The 17,952-nt window shown below is 55.0% G+C and overlaps 2 protein-coding genes and 1 long non-coding RNA gene across 3 annotated transcripts in view; 2 read left to right on the top strand and 1 right to left on the bottom strand.

Moving 5' to 3' along the window:
- Window positions 1-17,952, bottom strand: part of LOC103589978 — a 49,954-nt gene that overhangs the window by 2,565 nt on the left and 29,437 nt on the right. Inside the window, exon 3 of the long non-coding RNA XR_550430.1 lies at window positions 6,412-6,536. This is a non-coding gene — a long non-coding RNA (uncharacterized LOC103589978). The remainder of the gene's footprint in view (window positions 1-6,411; window positions 6,537-17,952) is intronic.
- CLCF1 (cardiotrophin-like cytokine factor 1) lies at window positions 4,704-7,416 on the top strand. Its single transcript, XM_008572082.1, has 2 exons — window positions 4,704-4,868; window positions 6,702-7,416. Exons 1-2 carry the CDS (start codon window positions 4,716-4,718, stop codon window positions 7,194-7,196), a joined length of 648 nt encoding a protein of 215 aa, XP_008570304.1. The 5' UTR covers window positions 4,704-4,715; the 3' UTR covers window positions 7,197-7,416.
- On the top strand, window positions 15,675-17,469 carry POLD4 (polymerase (DNA-directed), delta 4, accessory subunit). Its single transcript, XM_008572083.1, has 4 exons — window positions 15,675-15,970; window positions 16,204-16,293; window positions 16,518-16,629; window positions 16,989-17,469. The coding sequence occupies exons 1-4, from the start codon at window positions 15,874-15,876 to the stop codon at window positions 17,011-17,013; spliced, it is 324 nt and encodes a 107-aa protein (XP_008570305.1). The 5' UTR covers window positions 15,675-15,873; the 3' UTR covers window positions 17,014-17,469.

Below are 17,952 nucleotides of genomic sequence, written 5' to 3'. Positions count from 1 at the left end.
CCCCCCCCCCCCCCCCCCCCCCCCCCCCACCCCCCCACCCCCCCCCCCCCCCCGGCCCCCAGCTCAGACACACTAGCTGCCCTGGAGCCACACACTCAACCAGGGGAGGAACAGGCAGAGATGGTAGCAACTGTCACCCAGCAGCCACAGAAGTGTCCACTCCTGACGGGTGTAATGGCTCCCTCTCCCTTCCACACACACACCCACACTCTGTCCCGTTCACACTTCTGCACAGCACCCCCTACACACCAGCTACTCGACTACTGACACTTCACATTCCTCCCCACAATCCCACCTGCCTATTCACTCCGTGGCTCCTGCCCACTCTCTGCCGGCTCCGCCCACACCCTCTTGCACACTCTTGAGAACACCACCCTTTGCAGCTCACCCACACACTTGCCTGGACTAACTTCCCTTCACTTCTTCCCCCTGCCTCGCTTTCGCTGGCTGCTCAGCCCCCTCCCCCGCCTTCACCCTGCTCTCCCTGAGCACACACACCCAGGGCCCTCTTGTGGCACAATCAGGAACCTTCTCATTCCAACCAAAGCCCAACTCCTGTCTCAGTTTCCGACTTCACAAGGGAGCGGGGCTGACCTGCCCTCTGCTTCTTTCGCTGGACCTGAGTTTCTTTTTCTGCCATTTAGGCTGGATGAGAAGGGCAGGGAGGCGGATGCTGAGGAGGATGGCAGAGATGGAGCCCCAAGTGTCTCAGCTGGGAGGAACTATAGCATGCATAGTGCAGCCTCCTTACGCAAGCCCACATCACCAGATGAGCTAGTGGCAAAGCTAGGTCTTCCAGGCCCATGTGTCTCGGCTCACCAAGCTACTTCTCAGAGGCCTGGGGGAAAGGGAACCAAGGAGAGGGCAGAAGGAAGAGAAGGAAGAGAGGGGAGGGCAGCCAGCCGAGAGGATGGAGGAAAGATGGGTTTCTATGGGCCCTTCCCTGGGAAGACAGGTCAGGAGGCACCCCTAGGGTGGTTTCCTACCATAACACCTGCTGGATCTCACACCACGTTGTACATACCACCCCCTAAACCATTCCATCCCCCCAATTCCATTCAACAGACCCCTCCAAGGTCACTCAGATGCTGATCCTGGTCCCAGCCTGAGGGCAGGGCCTTTCCTTCTGGCTTCTATATTTAGCCCAGCTTGCTGCCATCATGCCCCAGCTCTGGAGCTCTGCAATGCCTCCCTGGCTCCAACATTTAGGGCTTACAGCTCTTAGCCACCAGTCTCAGGTGCGGAGTCTCCCGCTGGCTGGTCTTCACCAGCCTAACCACCCTGGCACATCTGCACTGCTGAGTCCCCACCTTCACTGAGTGAGGTCAGCATGGGGAATACAGGCCAGGGGCTGAGGGGCAGTTGGCTAACGAAGTGTACACGTGTGTGCCTGCCCGTGCAGCCGTGTCATGCCCTTGCGTGGGCTAAGAGTGTGAGAGTGTGTGTGTATGTGTGTGTGTGAGTGTGTTCATGAAGGGGCCTTGATTCCCAGGGCCCAGGGATCTGGATAGAATTAGGGGCTGGCCCCGGGGGCCAGGATGGGGGTGGGGGGCTGCAGCAGGAAACGTGAGCTGCACTCATTAGCTCCTCACGTGCTCAGCCGGATTTATAAACACAAGGAGGAGACGGGATGTAAACAATCAGTGGGCAGCAGCCAGAGGCAGAGCTGAGGCGGGGGCTGGGCTGGGGGCCAGGACTGGGGGAAGGGGTACAGGACACAGCCCCCAATGGGCCAGGGTCCACCTGCACGGCGTGAACCTGGAGGAGAGGATGGACGAGGGCTCCAGGACGCCCACCGCATATTCCCTCTTAGGGACGCAGTGAGCTAAGGGCTGCCTGGGTTTTGGACTAATGAGGAAACCACAGGTGTTCTCTGCCCCAGGCAGTTTTGCTGCCTGAGATATGGGCACATCATGCCCAGAGTGGGAGCTGCCACAGGAGAGGGCAGAGCCCTGTTCTTTTACCTCCCTTTCTCCCCTCCTAGCTTCTTCTCCCTTTGAGCTCCTGAGACGCCTTCCCTCTTTCTGCTTCTCTCCATGGGCTGGTCAGTCAGAGCCTTCTGCTCTCTCCCTTGCCCCCCTCACCCCCCCAGCCTGCAATGACACAGTTACCTCAGAACTGAAATATTCCTGGAAACACCGGACTTGTCTGGTTAATTTCATGAGCCGTTTTTCTGCCCAGATGACTTAGCTCTTGTTTATCCAAAGGCTCCTCTCCCTGCTGTCCTTGTGTAGGGAGCTGGTCCCCCCCAGGGATGTCCCGCAGGGCCTAGAAGGGGAGGGGGGAAACAAGGCCCAGAGCTGGGTTCCTGACCACACTCCTGCATGGGACAGAGTGCAGTCCCAGAACTCTGGCTAACAGGGCTGCTCAAGGCAGGGGGGTAAAGAGGCAAGCCCAACCCCCAATTCCTGCTTCAGCTGGGACCCTTGTCATTGCCATTCACTTTCAGCGAGGCCAATTCAATTCTGAAGGCTACCTCAAGGCTGGAAGGGCCACTGCCTGTCTCAGCAGGTCTCCAGTCTCCAAAACTAACCCCACCTGGTACCCATAGGAGGGTGGAGGTGACTCAGCCAGATCCCCAGGCTGAGGATAGCCCAAGGCTTCCTGCAGAGGAGAAGGGCCTGGAGTTGTCTTGGGATGTGAAGAACAGGGATAGAAAGGAACTCTGAGAGGCAGAGCTAGGAACGGAAGGGAAGCATGAGAGAAAGGAGCATTTGAGGGGGAAGCCACAGGCTGCAGATGGGGAAGACGAAAAGGGGAGCATGTTTCCCCAGGGAGCAGTTAAGTGCCTGACCCTGCTCTCTGTCCTAGAACACATGTGCACATGTGCACGCGCAACTCCCCCCCTCCCAAACCAAGAACCCTTTACCCAAAAGAGCAGGGTCCCTGTGTCTGCTGGCACCCGCACTCCCAAGCTCCATCAGTAAGGCCAGCCAGTCAAGCACCTGAATGAGTCAAAACTGACCAGTTGGGCTATGGCAAAAGTCCCCACCTGACCCCTGTACTCTATAAGAGACATTTTATATAAACAGTTTGAATCCTGAACCCTTGCTAGTTTGTAAGACTCTCTAAAACCCTGACCCAGCATTGTGACTAACTCTAAACCTAACCTAGTCTTCATTCTTGATTTCTTTCTTTTTTTTTTTTTTTTTGGCACCTGGCTGGTACAAGGATCTGAACCCTTGACCTTGGTGTTATAACACCACGCTCTAACTGATAGGTCTTTATTCTTTATTAACTCCAAACCCTATCCTAATTCTAAATACAGTCAAATTGTTAAACCTCTCCAACTTATTTCTAACTGTCAAAGCAACATATGTCATTACAGAAAAATTTGAAAGTATGAAATACAAACTAGAGGAAAGAAACGACTCGCGACCTCACACCTATTTAAACTTAAAAAACCTAAGCTAGCCCTACTCTTAGTGACATGCCAAGCATCGCCCCGTCTGACATCTAAATCAACAAATTCACAAATCTTAGCCCCAGCTAAATCTCTGCCTGCCCAAACCTAACCACATCCCCCTGCTGGACTCAAATCTCAACCACACTCAATCAAGCAAATCCCAAATCTAAACTAATCTGAACTTGAAAAGGAACACAGTTCTTAAACCTAACCTAGCCCAATACCAATTACATCCCTACTCAATCCTAACCCTAATTGTCTTTACCCCTCCCAAATGTTCACTGAATCCTGACCTGGGACCTCACCTAAAAGCCTGGAAAAGCCCGGAAAAGGACAGCTACCTATGTCCCTCTTCACAGCATCAACCCCTAGCATCCTGGGATGTCCAAACTCTCCAGTGCCAACAGCTGACAAATGCATAGCTCTCCCCTTTCTGTCGCCTCCTCCCCCTCAAGGGCAGGCTGATGGGAGGGCCTCACCGAAGTCAAACTTTTCTTTATCCCATACCCTAGATAAGAATGGGGTGAACCTCCACACTGCCACCAATCCAAGACAGTGAATGCTAAATCTCCTTCAGTCTAACCCTGCCCTACACTTCTCATACCCAGGAGTCATATCCTATAATATACCCACAGCTGACTCCATCAGCCAGCCCTGCATCCTTCAGCCTGACCCTACACCTTGCCTCCTATGGCCACCTCCATTCTTGGCTGCAGGCTCTCTCCTGCGCCCACCTTAGGGCTGGCTGCTCTCAGTTTGCCAGCTGTGACATGCAGTTTCCCAATCCTTGGCTCCCCTCAAGCTGCAGTGGGACTGGGAGACTGGGAGAGGAGGCTGGTGTACAACAGGAACCCAAGCATACTAACTCTCCGTCCCTAGACCTGGCCCCATCCCTCTGTGTACACACACACACACACACACACACACACACACACACACACACACACACACACACTGGCACATACACCATGACACAGGCCAAAGACTTTCTCAGCTGACACACAGATATACTCTCAAATACCTACTGATAGACACACACACACACACACACACACACACACGCACGCCCCCTCTCCTCTCTCTCTCTCTCTCTCTCTCTCTCTCTCTCTCTCTCTCTCTCTCTCTCGGGCCAGACATGCTTCCCCTCCTCCATACCCCCCCTCTGCCGCCCATCTGGTGTCCCACCCTCACCCCCTCTCCCAGCCCAAGGTGGGGACAGACACCTGAGGGGCTGCCAGCTGCTTCCCTGCCTGGGCCTGGGCCCCCCTCATGCTTCTTGCCCATCCTGTCCACAGGGGACTCGTGGGGGATGCTAGCTTGCCTGTGCACGGTGCTCTGGCACATCCCTGCAGTGCCAGCTCTCAATCGCACGGGGGACCCAGGGCCTGGCCCCTCCATCCAGAAAACCTATGACCTCACCCGCTACCTGGAGCACCAACTCCGCAGCTTGGCGGGGACCTATGTGAGTATCCAGCTTATCAGTCTGAGAGTTGGGGCAAGAGGCAGACAATGGTGGAGGGGTTCTGGTGAATGATGGGGTTATGGGGAGGGGCGTTTTGGCTCCAAGCAGCCTCCCTGTCTGGCCTATCTCCTTGCCCTTCCCTCTGAGGTGCCCCCCTCCATCCCTGGCCCCAGGACTAGGCATGTGGGCAGGCCTCGCACCCGCCTTGGCCCATTGCCCCACTGGCTGCCAGCCCAGCCACCCGCCTCCCCCTGGGGGCCGGGGAAGTCTCCTCTGTTTACACCGTGTTGTGGTGTCTCTTGTACGGGCGGGGTTGGGTGGGGATGGAGGGGGGCCCCACCTCCCATGCCTGTGTTCCAGCTCGACTCTGCCCCCAGACCTGGGGCCCTGCTGCTCTGGACCCATGGGCCTCCCTCTGTCTGCCTCTCCCATCCTGGCTGGGCCTCCTAGGGGGGTCTTGGGGGAAGGGGGCTGCAAGGAACCCAGGGCAGTGGTGGCAGGGGGTTCAGGGTGTGGATGGAGGCTGTGCTGTAAGTATTTTGGGGCAGTCCAGAGGTGTTCAGAAAGCCCTGGAGAGAAGAAAGGAGAGTCAGAGGAGCCGAGGACCATGGGGAACCGGCCCCCTCTTCCCGTGTTCCTCTTCCACATCCCAGACCCTACTCTGGAGCCAGGGAAAGGAAAGGGAGGAGGTGGCGGGGGAGCTGGCTCCAGCCCCAGGATACACCGAGGAAATTAGTTTGTCTCTGTGCTTGTCAGCGTGTGAACCTCCCCCTGGGCCCTTGCCTATCCCAGGCCTCGCCCCTCTCTTCTTTCTTCCTCTCCCAGTTACACATCTCCCTCATCCCTTTCCCTGGGCCCCAGGCCGCTCCCCTGAGGGTTGGCAAGGGCTTTGCCCTCTTCCGTATACTGTACTGTCTTCCATATCCTTCCTTCTGCCCCACTCCTGGGACTGCCTCAGCTCCTTCCTTCTACAACCCTGCTCCTATCAGCCGAACCCTCCATTGGGGTGTGAGTACCTTCTGTCCCCTATCCCTGCAGATGGTGAGACTGGGCATGTCAAAGAAGCAAATGGAGCTCTGATGCCAATGGGTCCCTCTGCCTTTCGACACCCACTTTCTTTCTACTTTCCCCGAGCAGAAAACCTTAGCTTGACTCTGCTACCCCCTCTTGTTCCCGACCCTTTTTCTCTCCTGGCTTTCCCTGCCAAATTTCTCGAAGGAGTGGTCTACACCCTCTGCCTCCACTTCCTCTCCACCCACTCACTCCTTAACCCCCTGCAATCTGGCTTCCAGGCCACTGCAGTGGTTCTCTCCAAGGTCGCCATGCACGTCCTTCTTGCCAAACCCACCAGTACCTCCTAGGCTCATTCTCCTCGCTCTCTGTTTTGCAGCCACACTGTGAGCACTGCTGCCTTCTTGAGCTCCTCTTCCTTGGCCTCTGCACTCTCCTGGTCCACCTTCCACCTCTCCGCCTCGCTCCTGGCTCCTCAGGCTCCTCTTCCTCTCTGCCCTGCCCCCATGGTGGGTGCTCTCCCAACGCGTACCTGCCAGCCAACCTTCCAGCGCGTCCTTCCAAGTGGCTCCTGCGTGGTTTTCTCTTTCTACACCTCTCCATAGACGAGCTTGTCACCCCCATTGCTTCAACTGTCACCTTCACGCACATGACATCCTTGTTGGAGAGACAAAGGGGAGGCCTGTGAACTTGAGATGGCTAGTATGGAGACAGAGCCAGCGTCAGGGGACACAATAAATAGAAGTTTTGGGGGCAGGTATCTCCTCAGTGGCAACTGGCCACTCTGCCCTCCTCCTTTCCATTGCCCTCTCCTTTTCACAGCTGAACTACTTGGGGCCCCCTTTCAATGAGCCTGACTTCAATCCACCTCGGCTGGGAGCAGAGACTCTGCCCAGGGCCACTGTCAACTTGGAAGTGTGGCGAAGCCTCAATGACAAACTGCGGCTAACCCAGAACTACGAGGCCTACAGCCACCTTCTGTGTTACTTGCGTGGCCTCAATCGTCAGGCTGCCACAGCCGAGCTGCGCCGCAGCCTAGCCCACTTCTGCACCAGCCTCCAGGGCCTGCTGGGCAGTATTGCGGGTGTCATGGCAGCTCTCGGCTACCCACTGCCCCAACCTCTGCCTGGGACTGAGCCCACCTGGGCCCCTGGCCCTGCCCACAGTGACTTCCTCCAGAAGATGGATGACTTCTGGCTGCTGAAGGAGCTGCAGACCTGGCTGTGGCGCTCAGCCAAGGACTTCAACCGGCTCAAGAAGAAGATGCAGCCTCCGGCAGCTGCGGTCACCCTGCACCTGGAGGCCCATGGCTTCTGATCTCTGACCTTTACCACCTCCTCTTCCTTCCTCTTTCAAACCCTGACCTACTTTGGGAAGGAGAAACCCATATGCCAACACTCGTTGAGCCAGGAGACAGAAGCCATGAGCTTCTGGCCCTCCCCTGGGCTTGGATGGGGATGCGATGAGATAAACCCTGTCCCCTCCCCAACTCCCAAAGTCTTACAGGTCTGGGGAAGAGGTGCAATAGGCCCTGTCCTGTTTCCACAGGAAGTAATACTCAAGAGAGTCCGAAGCGGTTCAGGTTGGTGCAAAGGCTGTCACAGTCTCTGACTCTCCACTCGCCAGTAACCACCCCCCCCTCAAGTGGCACTTCCAGGAAGCACACCTGGAGGACAGGGGTGGGGGGCCACCACAGCATGTGCCTTTCTGGGGTGAAGCCCTTTGGCTGCCCCACTCTCCTTGGATGGGTGTTGCTCTCCCATCCCCAAATAACTCTACACATCCAATTCAGGAAACAAACATGGTGGAGGGTCTAGATAACAGATGGGATTAAAAATGGAAGGGGTGGGGTCTGCATTAGAGATGGCCTATAAACTAGAAGAGATAATATAATACTGAAAGCAGAGGGGCAGGGATAGACTGGACCCAGGATTCACCAAGGCTGTTGGTGGCACAGGGCGGCAAACAAAAGCCGTGCATCAGGACCTTGCCCCAAATCTTCTTGCCAGCATGATCTGGCACCACCTGGCACCACCCGGCATCATGATGCCTCCTCTCCACCCCCTTTCCCAGTGTATCTGTGGGTTGCTCAGGCTGGGGAGGGCAACCATAGCCACAGCCACAGGATTTCCTGAAAGTTTACATTACAGTAGCATTTTGGGGTGTGGGGTGGCAGCTCCCCCAGGCCCTGCCCCCCAGCCCCACCCACTCATGATTCTAAGTTTGTTGTATTAATATTTATTTATTTGAAGATGTTATTTATTAGATGATATTTATTGCAGAATTTCTATTCTTGTATTAACAAATAAAATGCTTGCCCCAGAACTGGTGTTCATTGCTGGCTGTCCTGATCTTTGCCCACCCCCAGTTCCCACCCTCCCACCACAGTCTGGGTAGAGATGCACAGAGCTGGGGGAAGAGGCTCCCCACCCTGCGTGCACTGGGGTGACGTGCACACCTTGGACTTGTCTGCTCCTGCTCTCACCACCAACCATGTGATCCCTCAGTCCTCCCAAGTAGTTTGTCTGTCGCTGGCTTTCCTTCTGCCTGCCATTGCCTAGTCATCCTCACCTCTCTGGATTGCTCTAATGGTCTCATAGGTCTGTATCCCTGCCTTGAATTTCTTCCCTCTAGCCCACCCTCCACATGGTGAGTAAAGCTGTTCACCTGCCCCTCTCATGCTCTCCCCCAAGCTGTTGGCACCTGGGCATTCAGGTCCAGCTTCCCTAGGGCCCACACCTGTGACTGCCTGCTGGGGTGCTAGGAGCAGTGACCCTCACCTCCATTCCCTTCCTCTCCTAGGGAGGGCAACAGACTGTGGCCAAGTCAGAATTCTCAGCTGTGACTTCCTTTCTCTCCAAAGTAAGACAACATATCAACCCCCAGCTTCATGACCTACTAGCTGAATGACCTTAGACAAATTAAAGCTTCCTAATCTCCAGTTTCCCATCTGTAAAATGGGAATAACTAAATATCCTTTTAAGATTGTGGGAAAGGATAACAGAAACAATAAAGCTAAGATGCATGGCTACAGCAACAGCAATTACAATAATTACAGATTATTTGGGATATATCAGCATATCATGACACTTAAGTTAAGAACCACTGGGTAAATTAATAGGTTAACTGATCCCAGGTAATACATGGGTATTTTACAAGGGCTTTTTTAGAGACAATGTCTTAAGCTAAGGAAGTAATAAATGACTTGTCAATCAGTTAAATATTTTGAAGACCTAATTACCTGCCCATCACTGTGCTAACTGTTGTAGGAAAGCCAAAAGAAGTCTAAGATCTAACCCGGCTCCTGCCCTTATGGAGCTTTCAGTCTACTTGGGAAGAAAAGGTCAGCTTACCTGAAGTAATGAGGGACAAAAGCATACATGTGCCATGTAGACTAGGAGGTACCAGCAAGGGCATGAGCCACTAGAAAAGGGAGGGGTCAGAGTGTACAGGAGCTATTGGACTTGTGTGTGGGTGGGGTGAGCTAGGCTTTGCTGAATGTCCCTGAGTCACCTGGCCCAAGCTGGAGGGAACATGCCCAACCCTGAGGGGTCCATGCTCTTCAGGCCGAGACATCTGCCCAGGCATGGCCAGGGGCACCTGCAGGCCCTGCTCCTCGCCTAACAAGATAGAAAGGAGAGGGTATCTGGGCTGTCTCCATGCACAGGCAGAATGAGTCAGGCCCTGTGATGTGCACAGCACTACGCAAGAGGCTATAAGGCATACAGAGATAAGTAAGGTGTAGGTCCCATGATCACAAAACTCGCACAATACTATACTGTGAATTTCTTAGGGCAGATTCTGAGTTTTCCTCTTTTCTCTATCCTAGAACCCAACCTAAAGAAGGTATTCAATTAGTTTGTTGAACAAAACAATCTAGAAAAGGGAATAGGAACCCCTCCTCACAAATGGTAGAATTCAAAGCAGAATTTGATTACATGCAGAAAGACAGACCCAGGAAAAATACTATGGAAGTCAAGTAAGGCGTGACTGCATCTAGTTGGGTGCAGGCACTCTAGCCTGTGAGCCCTAGAGGTGAGGAAATGGTGTGTGAAGTCACTACTGTATTTCCAGTGCCTAGCACACAGCAAGTGCTCAACAGCCACCTTTTGCATAAATGCACGAAGTAGGATTTAACACCATTCTTGGAGGATGGGCAGAATTTAGACAGATGGAGATGGTGCAGGATAAGACTTAATAAAGTGTGTTTGTCTCTTTTTTTCAAGCGGATAGCAGCTTGAGGCCAGGCTCCGTGATTTATAGATCTTTGTAACCCTACAGCATTTTATTTTATTTTTTGCAGCTGGCCAGTACAGGGATCCAAACCCTTGACCTTGGTGTTGTAACACCACACCCTACCAACTGTGCTAACTGGCCAATCCCCTACAGCATTGTAGCAAAAGGCCTGGCACAGTAAAGTACTCAATAATTTGATTTAAACTGGTTTAAAGAGTGTCAAGACAATAGTGTTTTAGAAGTTGAGAAAAAAGAATTTGAAGGAGGCAGCTGATCAACAGTCTCAGATGCTCCAGAGGAATAGACAGAAGAATGTGGAGAAAATTCTATTGGCGTTGGGAATCAGGAAGTCACGGTGACCTTTGAAGGAGCAGGTGAGACACAGATAACAAACTGTTAGTAAAGAAGGATCTGGTGGGGAGACAGTAGAAACGGTACATATATTCCCTCAGAGTTTGATGGTAAAGGGATTGTGTAGAGGAATTGGCAAGACCAAGAAAGGTTTGTTTGTGCTGTTGTGTTGGTTTTTAAACAGAAGAGATGTAAACATGTTGCTGAGTGAGGAAATGGTGGCTGAAGAACAATGGAAAGGTCTGGGATGGAATGAAGGGACAGCCAGAGGAAAATCAGAAGGGCTGCTGGGCAGCCACGTGGAGCCCAGTGATATCAGCAGGGATATCATTCAGCACGGATTGTGACATTCCCCAGCAAGCCAGAGATGGCCAGAGGGCATTTTCCAAGGCTGAGGACTTGCAAGGCAGGAATGGCCAAGAATCAGGGGGCAACGGAGGGACTCTCAGGTGCTAGAAGCTGTATTGTTGAGTGGCATTTGAGGGCAGGGTGGTCAGCGGAGGGAAACAGAGGAGGGAAATGGACTGGGAGAAGCAAATGGGCCTGAAGTAGCATCCCAAATGGGGAGCACTGGAGTTCACTCCTGTGAGGATGCAGAGAGCTCCCATGGGGGGCACACAGTCTGAAAAGGTATTTTCAGAGTCTGAGTTCCTGAACCCTCCCCCAAATAGTTCCTGATGACGGTAGCAGGGATGCGAGCCCCTCCTTTGGGTTTTGGCACTGTGCCTCTTGTGAAACGCCAGCACCACAGGACGGGTCGCTCCTGTAAATGATAGGTCAACAGTGTTTTCTGTGAGTGAGTTTGTCATTGGTTCTCTAGCCATAGCTACTTCAAGAACTTGATGAATTTTCACTGCTTATCTAGGTTCCACCTCTTAAGCATGGCCTTAGAGTTAGGGGCCCAGGTATCCACAGGCCAACATAAGAACCTAGAATGCCTGGGTCCCTGCAGAGTCATGGGGGGGCACTATCTCTAGAAGTCCTTATGTCCTCAGGAAGGCAGGGAGAGTAGGACGGAGGGAGCGAAGGCCATCCTCCCTCTCGTCGCCGGAGAGCATGCGTAGGTTAGCAATCTTGTTGTCACCTTGGATGCCTGGAAATTTATACCTTTGTGTGAGAGAATGAGCACAGGATGGAGAACTGTCATTTGGGGGAGGAGGCAACTTCATTATGTGAGGAGACTCATTCAAGCACTCATCTTGCGCGCGCACGCGCGCGCACACACACACACACACACACACACACACACACACACGATCACCCACTTGCCACAGCCACCCCAAATGGGGAAGGGCAAAGGGAGGCCCTCTGTTCCCCTTAACCTAGAGGGCAAGGGACAATGATTCAGGCCTGGCTGAACGCTCTGATAAGCAGGTTCCTCTCAGCTCCTCCTTCTTCTCTAGAGTTACAACTGTTTCTGCCTTTGTCCCTTCAATTCTTAAGCTCCCTGACTCAGCCTGGTTCCTGAATTTCCCAGCAGGGGACAAAGCCCTTGCTGGGGGGGGTGGAGGGGGAGGGAGCAAGGGAATAACTGTGAAAAAGCTTTAGAGCCAGAGTTCCGGTCCTTTCCCCAGTCTCAGTCTTCAGGATCCTTTGGCCTCACTAATTCAGAGGACACCTCTAGTGTCCTTCCCACCCCCACAACTTGCCCTGATCTCCAGGGCCTGGCTGATAGGGTAGAAATGGTTAACAGAACCATCCTCCCAGCTGAACAAAGTCTGACACCTGGTGGCCAAGGTGAGGAATGGCCAGAAGAGCCCCTGTTCAAATCTCCCCAGAACTTCTCCAGCCAGGATGGCTAAGGTGAAAGGGGAGGTGACCAGTGGAGGTGCAGAGGATGGCGGGGTCAGGGAAGAAGAGACATCAGTGGCAGAAAACACCAGACACTCAGGGGAACCTTTCCCTTCCCCCAGGTTCCTGCTCCTTACAACCACTAGGCCAGAGAACCTGGACCAGGGAGAGGAGGGGGTGTTTGGGAGGGTAGTGAGGGACTAGGAGGAGCTGCCTGGAAGTATTTTGGCCCACAGGGTGAGGAATGCAGCCCAGGGTGTGTGAGTATGTTGGGGGCCAAAGAGTGTTAGTCTGGCTGCCCCAAATCTCCTGAGATAGCCCGATTTTCAGCTCAGGGTGGGTGGCAGGGCCCAAGGGCTTGAGGAAGGGGGGTGCTGGGGAGAGGGAAGGAGAGCTGGATACCCCACAGCCCACTGGGCCCCAGGAAGCTGCTCCCCTCCCTCCTTCCCAGCTCTGTCTGCTCTCCCCACAAGCTCCATCATGAACTGGAGGAGAAGGGGCTCATAGGGCACAGGCACAGTGCTGAGGCCCCCCATTCTGCCACATTGTCTGAGCTAAGCCAGGCCTAATCCTCCTTCCCCTTGAAGCAGTCAGTGGTGGGCCTCAGCCTTCATGAAGGTGCTGGGCTCCTGTTTCAGTTCTTTTTTGTTCTGAGCTCCCCGGGACTTTGGCTTTGGGAGTGTTCCCAGGCCAAGGTGCAAATGTCACCCTGCTAATGCCATCACCAGCCTCTGGGTGTCAGGGCTGACACAAAGAACCCATGCCTGGGTTTCAGGACATTTCCTAAGACAGAGAGAACTTAGTCCCCAACTCAGACCTCTGGCCTGGCCCTGCAGCCTGAAGCCTGAACTGTGACAGACTCCTGGACAACAGTTTTGGGAATGGGCACAGGAGGCTGCCTGAGTAGGGGAAGGGATTCTAGGCAAGGTGACAGGAAGTGAAGAGGGTTGGGGAGTCAAGGAGGAAAAGACCCGTGGATGGCAGGCCAAGGTCCAGTCTAGTTGCCAGCACACCTTAGCAGTCCAGATGCTGAGTCAGGGAAGCATGCCTTTGGACAGGGATGGCTCCAAAATCCTTGGATGCCAACTCCTCCCTGGGGCTTGATCCCACCGCTGACCGGCACAGGGGGGCAATGCTGCCTGCAGAGAGTTCCAACTCCAGGCCAGACTCCCAGTCCTAGGGTGCCTGTGCTTGAGCTGACCCCTCTGATTTTCTTGGGCCCTGGAGTGGGGGTGGGGCTGAAGCCCAAGGGAGACATCTTCCAGGTTGGGTGGGAGAGACTAAGAAGTCCTGGGCCAGGCAGAGCTGGGGGCAGCTGGAAAGCACGGCCCAGACAGTGTTCACAGAGCAGGTCAGGGTGCCAGAGGCTGCCAGAGGAGAGAAGGGAATAGGCCCAGGCGGCAGTAGGAGCCGCTGTGGCCGCCCAGCGGCACACCCCATTTCACGCTCCCTGGGCGGTGGCAGGGCCCCACGGCTATCAGCTTTCAGGGGTGGGAGGGACCAGGAATGAAAAGGGGTCTGCCCCACCCATGGCTCCCTACTCCCTCGGGGCTTTGTGGACTCAGGAGGTGGGTGCCACACACCTCAGGGAACAGCCCAGGATCCCCTTGCTAAGGTCCTCTGGGGAGGGCCTGGTCATCCCACGGAGCCTGCGTGCCGTCCCTCCAGAGTGCTCACGCCTGACTGGACTCAACACCTAAGCCCTTCCCAGCTCTGATGGAGAGGGCCTCCCTGCCTCCCTCCCTAATTCAGTAGGGCCCCTGTCTCCCTGATTGTGGGCCCCACTCAGTCCACCAGGCAGATGGGAGATTAGACCAAGCCAAAGAGTAAAGCAGGGAAGGGCCCTCCAGCTCTGTGCAACGCACCCACAAGCTCCCTCCTCCACTGGGCCCTCCTCAAGGAAGCAGACGGGGAGAACCAGACAGGAGGTGGCCCCTGAGGACGTGGCCTGCTTCTCCTCCCCTGTGGTAGTCAGCTCTCCACAGCATTCTTCCCCCTAGCTCCCATGCATACCAGGAGCCCAGCTCTCTTCCTAACGCAGAGCATCCAGACCCCAGAGCAGTGGGAAAGGAGGAAGGAGAGGCCTCTGAGCAGGCATCAGCCCTGGCATCTCTGCCTCACCCTCCAGCCCTTGCACCCTTGGAAGGAAGAACCGGATGGGATCTCTAGAGGGTGATTAGAGCTGGGCTGGACCCTGTGCTGGTTCCCAGACTCCCACTGGCCAGCACTTTTGCCTGCTGCCAGGAAGCTGGTGAGGGGGAGGTGGGATTAGGGGTGAGTCAGCGATGACAGGAGCCCAAGGGATAAAGGTCATGGGTGGAGAATTGAGAGACTGTTTACAGCAGACCACCTCCTCCAGGAGGCCTTCCAATGCTAATTATCCTTATGGTCCTAACTAACTTCTGACCTGCCCTCGTCCCTCTCTTCTGCTTGTCAGGAATTATAGCCTTGCATGGACAACTGTCATCCATGTGTCCTATACTCCTGTGAGTTCTTGGGGTGCAAGGAGGAACTGTGGTTTTACTGGAGCCTCACAATGCCTGTGACTATCAGCAGTGATCATAACTTATCTGTACTTCCTACTTTCAAAAACCTTTTTACATCTGTTTCAATTAAGTTAATACGTGGGAAAGTTCTCAGAACAGCAGTTGGCACATGGTAAGTGCGATACGAGCATTAGGTTTATTGATAGTATTTTCTGCTCATCCTCACATTACTGTGACAGACAGGGCAGATTTTGCCAATGAACTGGGGATCCAAACACATTGTGAATGGGGACTAGATCCCTTCTCTGGCGCCCTGCTCAGTAAGGAATCTTCCTGACTGGAGGACAGGCAGGGGCAGGCTATGGGACCCCAGGACAGCAGACAAGGCAAATGCCCGCCTGGACTAAGAGTGGGCAGTGTCTTCAGGCGCAGACTATGAGAAAGGAGCTTTAAGAACCCATGGGCTTCTCCAGCCAGGTCTCCTGGGGTCGGTGGGAGTGGGGTGGGGGCAAGGAAGGAGGCTGGATTAGTCCACACTCTCTTCGGACCTCCAGACCTGCCCCCTACAACGGTCGGCGGGCCAAGGGGCCAGAGTGGAAGGCTCCAGCTGGGCTCTGGGGAGTTACAAACTGGCCACGGGGATTAGTGAAGCTGAAAAGAACATTTGCCTAGGAAGGGAAAACGGGAAGTGAGAGGCTGAGGACAACACGCTGTAAGTCCCTTGGGACCCCCTGCGGACCAATGGGGGGGCAGGAGGAGGTGGCGAAGTCCGGGGCACCCTGACACCCCAGCCTAACCCCCACCCCAGCCTAACCCCTCCTCCCAGGACACAGCTGCAGCAGCTGCCCCGGCCCCGCCCCCGCCCCCCGCCATTGGCCAAGCCGGGGCCCCGCCCCGCAGTGGCGGGCTGCCATTGGCCCGGTCTTTGATGTCTGCGTGCTTGCGGGGGTGGGCGACAGCGTCATCCCTGGAAGCAGTGCCTTCCTCTCGGCTTGTCTGGGTCGTTTCGTCTGCCCGTTGCTGGCCCATCTCTCTCTCACTCTCTCTCTCAGCAGCTGTCTCTCTCGCACCCGCTGGCCAGTCTCTCTTCCCCGCAGTCGCCTCCTTCTCCGCCTGCCTGGGTGGCCGCCATGGGCCGGAAGCGGCTCATCACTGACTCCTACCCTGTTATGAAGAGGAGGGAGGGGCCCGCTGGGCACAGCAAGGGGAAGCTGGCACCAGAGCTAGGTCTCTGAGGTGTGGGGGAGGCAGGAGGACTGGACACGAAGGGACCTGGGAAGACGTGGGCGGTGGGGCAGATGGAAGGGGAATGTAGCATGTCCTCCACTTCCCACACGAGGTTTGGCTGCGGGATGGCAGAGGCGAAGGGGTGGTGAGGACGGCCCGGAATGGTGGCACAGCTGTGAGCAAGAGGCAGGGCAAAGGCCCGGGCAGGCCTGAGGAGCAGCATGTCATTACAGGGGAGGAGCCCCAGCCCCCCAACGAGGATGAAGCTGAGCTGGAGCTGCTGAGGCAGTTTGATCTGGCCTGGCAGTATGGGCCCTGCACAGGTGAGAACTCCACTCAGGCCTCATGGAGCTAATCTCTGAGCCAATCCTGTCACTCCATGCGTCTCTGAAGAGACTCAAGTGCCTGTCTGACTCTTGGGCACTGTCTCCTGAGCCTGGGAGGTGAGTCTCCCAAGACTACACACCACTCCACACACACATTACCTCTAGCCTGGACTCTTCCCCACCCCCCATGAGGCCCCAGAGTCTTCTTCCCACCCTGGCAGGGATCACACGGCTGCAGCGGTGGTATCGAGCAGAACAAATGGGCTTGGAGCCTCCCCCAGAAGTGCATCAGGTGCTGAAGACCCACCCTGGAGACCCCCGCTTCCAGTACAGGTCAGAGACAGGCTGAAGGGCTTTTAGGGGAACCAGGGCCTTCTCCAGGTACCCCTACCCTGCTGGCCCAGGTAGTGGCTGCCCTGACCTGAGGGAAAAATGGATGCAGGCTTGGGGGTCCCTGTTGAGCAGGCAAGAAGGTTCTATAGGGTGCCTGGCTTGGGAGGACAGGTTGCTTTAATAATTCTTATCTCTACAAGATAATGGTGGGGGAAGGGCACACCCAGGGCCCAGGGGACTATCTATTTAGTATTGAAGGACTTGCCATGGACAAGAACTGGGGCTAGTGAAATTAGATAAAGGGACTTAACTGACACTCTCTCTCTGGTGTATCCCTCCTTCCCACCCATCTTCCACAGCCTCTGGCATCTCTATCCCCTATGAGGCACTGTCTAGGACCTCCTGCCCTTGGCACTCCTGCTAGCCACCCGAGAACCTCAGGACAGAAGCAAGGGCCAGTTGCTGCTGCTCAGCTCTGTTGTGGAGGAACATTTGACAGGCTGAATCTGGACGTCTCAGCAGTTCAGTTCCTCCGTCTAACCAGCAGGCTATTGGAGCCCCCTCTGAGAGCCCATGCAGCTGAAGCTGAGCACCTCCTAGATGGAGAGTGGTCTGTGGGGACAAGGACCTGGCCATGACCCTTCTGACCCCTGCCACATGCCTCCCTGACCTGTGGTGTGGCAAATTAGATATAGCTGTGGGCAGAGCCAGAAGCAGGCAGATGATCTGAGGTAAAGATGAACTCCCCATCCAAGACTGGGAATCTGTGGGCAGGACTGGCTGAGCACAAAGGGCAAGGAGTTCACTGATGCTTATCAATAAAGAACTTTGAGCCTGGAATCTTGGCCTCCAGTCCCTTAATGTGGCCCTGCTTTGGCTGGCAGTCTCCAGCAGAGTCCTGTCAAGGGCGGAACAACCTCTGGCGCCCCCTGGTGGTATACAGGGAAACTACTCTTTAATCCTCTTCACTGACCAGCCAGGCCTGCCCAGCGTTGCCCACCTCACAAACATGGGTGCTTTGCCAGAGGAAGATTCGTGGGGCCCATGGCTCATAATGTCCAGACAGGCCTAAACATCCCCAGAAAGCACCTCTGCTTCGCACATCGGGGGCTACCTTGATCCAAAGTAGGGCTGCGGTGGGCCGGCCCGTGGCTCACTCGGTAGAGTGCGGTGCTAATAACACCAAGGCCCTGGGTTCGGATCCCACATAGGGATGGCCGGTTCGCTCACTGGCTGAGCGTGGTGCTGACAACACCAAGTCAAGGGTTAAGATCCCCTTACCTGTTGTCATCTTTAAAAAAAAAAAAAAAAAAAAAAAAAAAA

This window comes from Galeopterus variegatus, unplaced genomic scaffold, assembly GCF_000696425.1.
Source record: "Galeopterus variegatus unplaced genomic scaffold, G_variegatus-3.0.2 Scaffold752, whole genome shotgun sequence".
Taxonomy (NCBI): Eukaryota; Metazoa; Chordata; class Mammalia; order Dermoptera; family Cynocephalidae; genus Galeopterus; species Galeopterus variegatus.
This window is presented reverse-complemented; position numbering and strand designations above follow the sequence as displayed.